General features: G+C 65.9%; 1 protein-coding gene across 3 annotated transcripts; it reads left to right on the plus strand.

The window, feature by feature from the left end:
- The first annotated feature begins 998 nt into the window (after positions 1-998).
- Positions 999-6,455, plus strand: H696_03597 (hypothetical protein). Of its 3 annotated transcripts, XM_009497469.1 has the most exons (15): positions 999-1,045; positions 1,199-1,250; positions 1,343-1,518; positions 1,663-1,858; positions 1,964-2,334; positions 2,508-2,618; positions 2,760-2,845; positions 3,013-3,285; positions 3,416-3,621; positions 3,677-3,761; positions 3,918-4,557; positions 4,758-5,193; positions 5,326-5,492; positions 5,572-5,704; positions 5,726-6,455. In XM_009497469.1, the coding sequence occupies exons 2-15, from the start codon at positions 1,227-1,229 to the stop codon at positions 6,323-6,325; spliced, it is 3,504 nt and encodes a 1,167-aa protein (XP_009495744.1). In that variant the 5' UTR covers positions 999-1,045; positions 1,199-1,226; the 3' UTR covers positions 6,326-6,455. The 3 variants fall into 3 exon arrangements, with proteins under 3 accessions (XP_009495744.1, XP_009495742.1, XP_009495743.1); XM_009497467.1 differs by having other exon boundaries at positions 5,572-6,455; XM_009497468.1 differs by having other exon boundaries at positions 999-1,250; positions 5,726-6,325.
- The last annotated feature ends 1 nt before the right edge of the window (position 6,456 follows it).

Below are 6,456 nucleotides of genomic sequence, written 5' to 3' on the forward strand. Positions count from 1 at the left end.
GGGCCAGGCGCGCTCCCTCCTCCTCCTCCTCCTCCTCTCCCTCCTGCTGCTGCTCCTCTTTTTGTCTCGCCTCCTGCCCCCCCCCCCCATTCCTCTCGGCCTCCTGTTGGCCATTCCTCCTTCTCGGATCCCTTGGCTTTCTTTTCTCCGTGCCGTCCTTCTTGCGCCGCGGATCGTTTGCCTGTCCCCCGGGTGTCGAAAAGATCAAGTGTCGGCAACCCACCCCCTGTGTTTCTCCTGCTCCTGCTCCTGCTCCGGGCCAGGACCTCACCCCTTCATAGCAATATAGACAACCCCACCAAAAGATGCGGCGCGGCAGGCGTCCATGGGCAGCCGGGGCTCGGCCGGCTTGTGTATACGTCGGGGGGCCAGTGGAAGCAAAAGGGGGCTGGCTCGCATGAGACCACCTTGAAGAGAGCAGGCCACCCAGTGTGCTGGCACAGCTCCGCGGCGGGCGTCCCGCCCCCCAGGCACCGAAGCGGGGCCGATCGAGGGCCGATCAACCTCCTGTGTTAACTGGTGTCATTAACTCGATCGGCGAGGATGAACATCATTCTCTCTGTCTCAGTTGCAGGAGTTCTCTGTCCATCGCGTTGCCGTGCGCGCCGACCGCAAATGTTCTGTTGCTGGTGTATGCGCGCGTTCGCGCCTGCCATTCTTCTCCCCTCGGTCCCCCGGCCGCCCTGTGTCCCTCTCCCCCGGGTCGGTGTTCCGCGGGCGGAGCAGTGAAAGGCGGCCGCCGGCGGAAACGCAGCAAATGTTGGCTGGGGGTTGAAAAAAACGTTCCCCCTCCCGCGAATGCAGTTGGCGCGCCGTTCGCCATAGAGGGGCAAACAGCCGGGCGCGTGTTGATGGGGCAACACGGCGGGGGCGGGGCCCTCTGGGGGGCAGCACCGCCCAGTCAACAGCCGACCTGAGGAAAGCCAAGGCGCCCACTCTGAAGACGGCCCCGGGCGCGGGGCTCAGTGCCCGGCCTGGGATTCACCACTCTTCTCCCCCCCCCCCCGTTCTTCTTCTCCACCCCATCCCCGACACGCGCGCCTCCGTACTTGCCATCTGAGATCTCTCCCCTGTGCCTCGCCCTCCCTGTCCTTGCCTCCTCCGGCCCCCTTCCGCCTTCTCTCCACCCATCGCACCCTGCTGACACGATCAGCCTCCACCACTCATCGCACACGCGCCCCTGTGTACACTCGCGCAGCACGCACACTCCGCTGCGCCAAGAGACGATGTCGGCCCTCTATAAGAAGAATGTGCGCCTGCGATCGCCTGTGCCTCCTGTTCCCTCGCGCTGTGGACCGCGTCTCACACTCCTCCTCCTCCTCCTCCGGCCCCCCTCGCACAGCACCAACGCCTGGTCCTCGCGGTGCTCCCCCCGAAGGGGGAGCCAAAGAGCCACATGGATGAGACCCAGCTGGCCCAGCTGGTCCACTATGCATCCACCCGGCCGGAGAAGTTGTCCCGGCTGATGCTCTTCATCCAGGCGAGCCTGTTCAAGAGCCACCGTGCCCGTGAGCTGCCGTGCGTCCCCCCATCTCGCATGGGCATGGCTGCCCCCTCCCTGCTCTCCCCCCCCCCCCCCCCCCCCCTGCCACCCTGGCAAGCCCATGTCCTGTCGCTCACCCACCTTCCCTCCGTCCTCCCCTCGTCTCGCTCGCCTCCCAGCATCACCGAGACCTATGTCCATATGATCAATGCCATCGTGGCCAAGACCGCCGCCAGCTACGGCTCCATCTACGGCAAGCAGATCCTGGAGGTGATCTGCTACCTGCTCCGGTGCATGTCGGCCGATGGTCTGCCGCTGCCCAGCTCGGCCACATCCGACATCCCGCTGGAGGATGTCCGCATGGCCACGTCGTTGGTGCGCGCTGCACCGCTGGGTGGTCTCCCCCACCCCCTTTACTTGACATATCTCTGCCATCCCACCCCCCCACCTGACCGAGATTCTGGCATCCGTGTGCCGTAGCTCCTCCCCTTGGTGGCGGTCCGCGTGCCGGCCAGCGAGGACCCGCTGCTCCAGTCGAACTTTGCTCCCTTCATCGAGCGGCTGATTGCCAGCTACACGGCGCTGCTAAACCGCCCGGCGGCCCCGACGGCCAATGACCGGGCCATTTCGCGCCTGGCTCTGACGGCCCTGCGTGCCATCTGCCTTGGGGCTGCCTCGCCTCTGCGGCGCAACGACACCCCGGTCATCTATGGCCGTGTGGTGTCGGCCCTGATGGGGGTCGTGTGGGACGCGGCCCATAGCTCGGCCAATGCTCGCCTCTTCCAGGGCACCGTAGCGGCCATCGGCGCCGAAGGGGCCGCTGGCAACTTCTCGGAGACCAACTCGACCCTGTGCGCTTCCCTCTCGCCTGCTCCAGCCAGCATGATGGTTGATTGGGTGATTTTTTTCCTCTTCCTCCTTCCTCTGTACAAGGGCGTCAGTGCTGACCGTCGTGTGCTGGGGGTGTCCCCTGCTTGCTCTGTCTGCTGTGTTTTGCTCCCCCTTGCTGATGCTTGCCATCCAGTACCGAGCTCCATCGCCGCATGCTCGGGTACCACGCGCTGCGGACCCTGCAACACCTGGCCAGCCAGTCCGATGTGACCACCATCAAGTGGCTGCTGGACCCGACCGTGGCGTGCGTTTCTTCTCTGATCTCCTTCCCCCCCCCCTTCCCCCCTTGCCACAACATTCCCCCTTAACCCCAGTGATTGCGATATACCCCTCTCTTGCCTCCCCGGGCCACCTCCTCCTGGGCCATGCTCACGATGCACCCCAGCTGGCTCGAGGATCTGGCCAACTGGGACCGGCCGCGCGGCTTTGCTGCCCATCTGATCGCCCAGTACCAGAAGTCCCTCGGTGGATGTGCCCTCCCACTGCCTTTTCACACACATGCTTACATGCACAGGCAAGCAACTCCCATGCTCTGTCGGCTTGCCTGATCGACCGGATCGACGTATTTAGGGCTGACGACCTGGGACAAGGCAGCCTCCTGTGCGATATGCTGGGTATGGTGCTGTCTCGGGGGAAAGGCTTCGATGCGATAATCCCGCCGGTTTACGGCAAGGCCATGGAGTCGCCGGCGTCCTTCGCCCTGCCGCAAACCGAAGACCATTTGCTGTGCCTGGCGGACCTTGGTGGGGAGGAGCCGGCCCGGGGTGAGTACCAGTGGGTTGTCCTGCTGGTGAGTGATACCCTGAGCGCCGACCGGTCGCCCCTTTCCTCGGCCAGCAGCGTGCGGTCCTTCGGCAGTAGTTCCTCGGAGACCGGTGTCGGAGGCCACGGCGTCAACCCATCGCCGATGCGTATGCCCACGGTCCAAGTGTCGGAGTGCTGCCTGGGACACGGGTCCCTGAGATATCCATCACGGGTGCACCTACGCATCTTCACAAGGATGCGGGGCATGCTGCCCGCACGTATCTCAGAGATGTCTAGAGCTGCCGCCGACCTACGCCAATCCGTTATGGGCGGAACATCAGGAGCCAACGGTCAACATACTGTGCTGGTTCCTGCTGTCGCTGGTTGAATTGCTGATTCACTATGTTGGCACCCTGCCCGACCGGCTGGCCTGCTCATTGTCAGCCCTTTGCATCATAATGGCCCTGACTGGCACCGAGTTGGATGCGGCCATCGGGGTCACTGTTTGCCGATGTTGATTGGCACTGTCGGGCGAATTGCCCAGGCTCCTCGGTGCAGCCTCACGACTGGTGCAGCCCGCTGCCGAGCTCGGCCAGCCAGCTCTTCAGCCTGACGGTGGGGAATCTCTCGAGCCGGAACTTTGGTGCGCACACAGGGCGATGGGGGGCGGGGGCGGGGGGGAGAGCTGCTCGGACAATTGCCGTCCTTTTGGCCGCACTCCCTCTCGACAGGAGCAACGCATGCTTCGCTCAGATACACACACATGCATACATACATAAGAACATGGTGCTCTGTTCAGCCGCTCGGAGTTGCACGCATGCGCTGCTGCACGAGCTCCTCCGCTCGATGAGCGATGCGATGCCAGACGGCCAGCGCCCGGAGCAGCCGGTGCTGGACGCCTTTGCCAAGGCACATGGCGCGCGCTTGCTCGTGTCCCTGACGTCGGTCTTCAGTCGGGAGCTGACCCTCACTTCGGGTCCGGCTTCCGGGGCGGATCCCCTGTCGGTGGGCGACATCCTTGGCCTTGCGGTGGCCTTGGCCGACTACACCGGGCTGCAGGCGGCGGCCGCGGCGTCCGATGGTACGGGCGACCCGGCGGGCCTGTCTGCGGCGGGCGGGCTGGCTGTGGCCTGTGTGGTGGCGGCACTGGCCGCGACGGCCGACTCGGCGTCCACCTCGCTCTCGGCCCGGGCGGGGCACACGCGCAACCTCCTGGCTCTGGTTGCGTGTCTGTACCTGAGCCGGCTGGGCGCTCTGGTGCCGGCCACGGTGTGCCCCGTGCCGACGGGTGTCCAGGCGCAGTTGGTCCAGGCCACCGGGGCGGCGGTGGATCTGGCCGCGCTGGCTGCCGCCCTGCCGGAGTTTGAGGCATACCTGACTGATGTGGGCGTCGCCCTGCCGGTGGTTGCTGGCACGGATTTCGCCCCGCAGGATGTGACGTACGGCTCTCGCCCTCCTCCTCCTCCTCCTCCTCCTCCTCCTCCTCCTCTGTCTCTCCTCCCTGCGCGCACACGCACATGCACATTGCTTTCTCCCTGCTCTCCCTGTGCTGGTGACCCTGCCGCCCTCAACCACTGACCGCATGCCGTGCTGTCCCCCCTGGTGCCTCATCTCTCGGCCGCGGCATGGCAACATGTAGTGCCTCGGCCCCCTTGGTTCCGTTTGATTGGGTGGGTCTGGCGTCGGCGCTGGCCTGCTCGGCCGATGAGCTCGGCACCGCGGAGGCCGGCCCGCTGTCCCACTCGGACGAGGCGCGTCTGGTTCTCGCGGCGCTGGTGACCAAGACTCGGCCGGAGTTCCGGGCTTCGGCTTCGGGGGCCACTCTTTCCCGGCGGACCAGCCTGTACAGCATGTTCGGCGCGCCGGTCGCGGCGACGGCCACCGGCCCGAAGGGCCTTGACAGCAACCGCCTCACCATCAGCATGCCACGCATGAGCACCATGCTTTTGGCCACGGCTGGCCCGGGGCCGTCGGCTCCGGCGGCCAAGCTGACCCAGCGAGCGGCCTCCAGCGTGACGCTGGCCGCCGCCACAGCGGCCGTGGCCAAGTCCGGGCCCACTCGGCAGAACACCAATGTGCGTGTGTCCTTTTGCTTTCCCAGTCACGCAGAGGGGGAGGGGGGGGGGGGCAGCTTGACCTTGCCTTTCGCATGGGTTTTACTCCGGGGCAACTGACATGCCACCTGTTGGTCCGTGTGCCTCGGCCAGAATACGGCCGAGGTGAAGTTTGTGGCTTATGAGCAGCTGGCCAAGTCCTTCGCCGGCGAGGCGCCCCATGCGCATGTGGCTCTATCTCCGACCAGCTCGGTGCTGGCGGCCGGTGCGGCTGGCACCGACATCACCTCGCTGCTGGACTTTGTTGGCTTGGACCAGGGGTACGCGCTGCTTGCCTATATGTACATCTAGCTCTTCTCTCGCATGTTCCTGACCCTCTGGCGGGTGGTCTGCGCACAGTCTCTGGTCGGCGTCTGAAATGTTCGGCAATGGTAGCCAGCCTAAGTCTGGTGCCGGGGCCGCTGAGGCCAGTCCCGAGGCCGCCGAGGCCAGTCCCGAGGCCGCTGAGGCTGACCCCGGGGCCGGTGTCGAGGTTGTTGAAGCTGACGTCGAGGTTGTTGAAGCTGACGTCGAGGCCGTCGAGACCGCCGAGACCTCTGCCGAAGTCGGGGCGATTGGGGAAGTCGAGGACAATGCCCACACCGAGGATGAGGCCGCGACGGCCGACGAGCAACCCGAGCAGGAAGAGGAGACCTCGGCCTTGCAACTCCCGGAGGTGTCCCTCGAAGCCGGGGCGGAGACCGATGCCTGTGAGGAGGCCATGCAGACGCTGCCGCCGGCCGAGGCCACGAAAGCCACCGACGTGCCGGCTGCCGATGAGCCGGTGACCGCCGAGCAGCACCAGGACGCCGCGGCCGCCGCCGCCACCACCGACGACGAGGAGGAGGTGGGGGCCACTGCCGGGACCACCCAGCCCGAGGAGGTGGCCGACAGCGACGCCGACACGGCCGGGTCCTCTTGCGGCGCGTCCTCCAGTGACTCTTCGGATGCCGGGTCGACTGCTTCCTCATCCGGCGATGAGGAGCAGGAGGAGCAGGAGCAGGCCGCTGATGAGGATGAGGCTGTCTCTGGGGCCGACGCGGCCATCGCCCTGCTGGATGCGGCGGATGAGGCCTTCGAGGAGGAGCAGCGCGCCGCTGGGGCCAATGTTTAATGGGCCGCGTGCCACACGCGCGCGCAGCCCCCGGAATAGATCTGAGCTCGCTTCCGAACGTTCTGAATCCTGGTCAGATCGTGCGCTTTTTGGGCGTGAAAGGAGATCATGCAGCAGGGCTCTCTCTCTCT

Source organism: Fonticula alba (assembly GCF_000388065.1).
Source record: "Fonticula alba strain ATCC 38817 unplaced genomic scaffold supercont2.5, whole genome shotgun sequence".
Classification (NCBI taxonomy): domain Eukaryota; order Rotosphaerida; family Fonticulaceae; genus Fonticula; species Fonticula alba.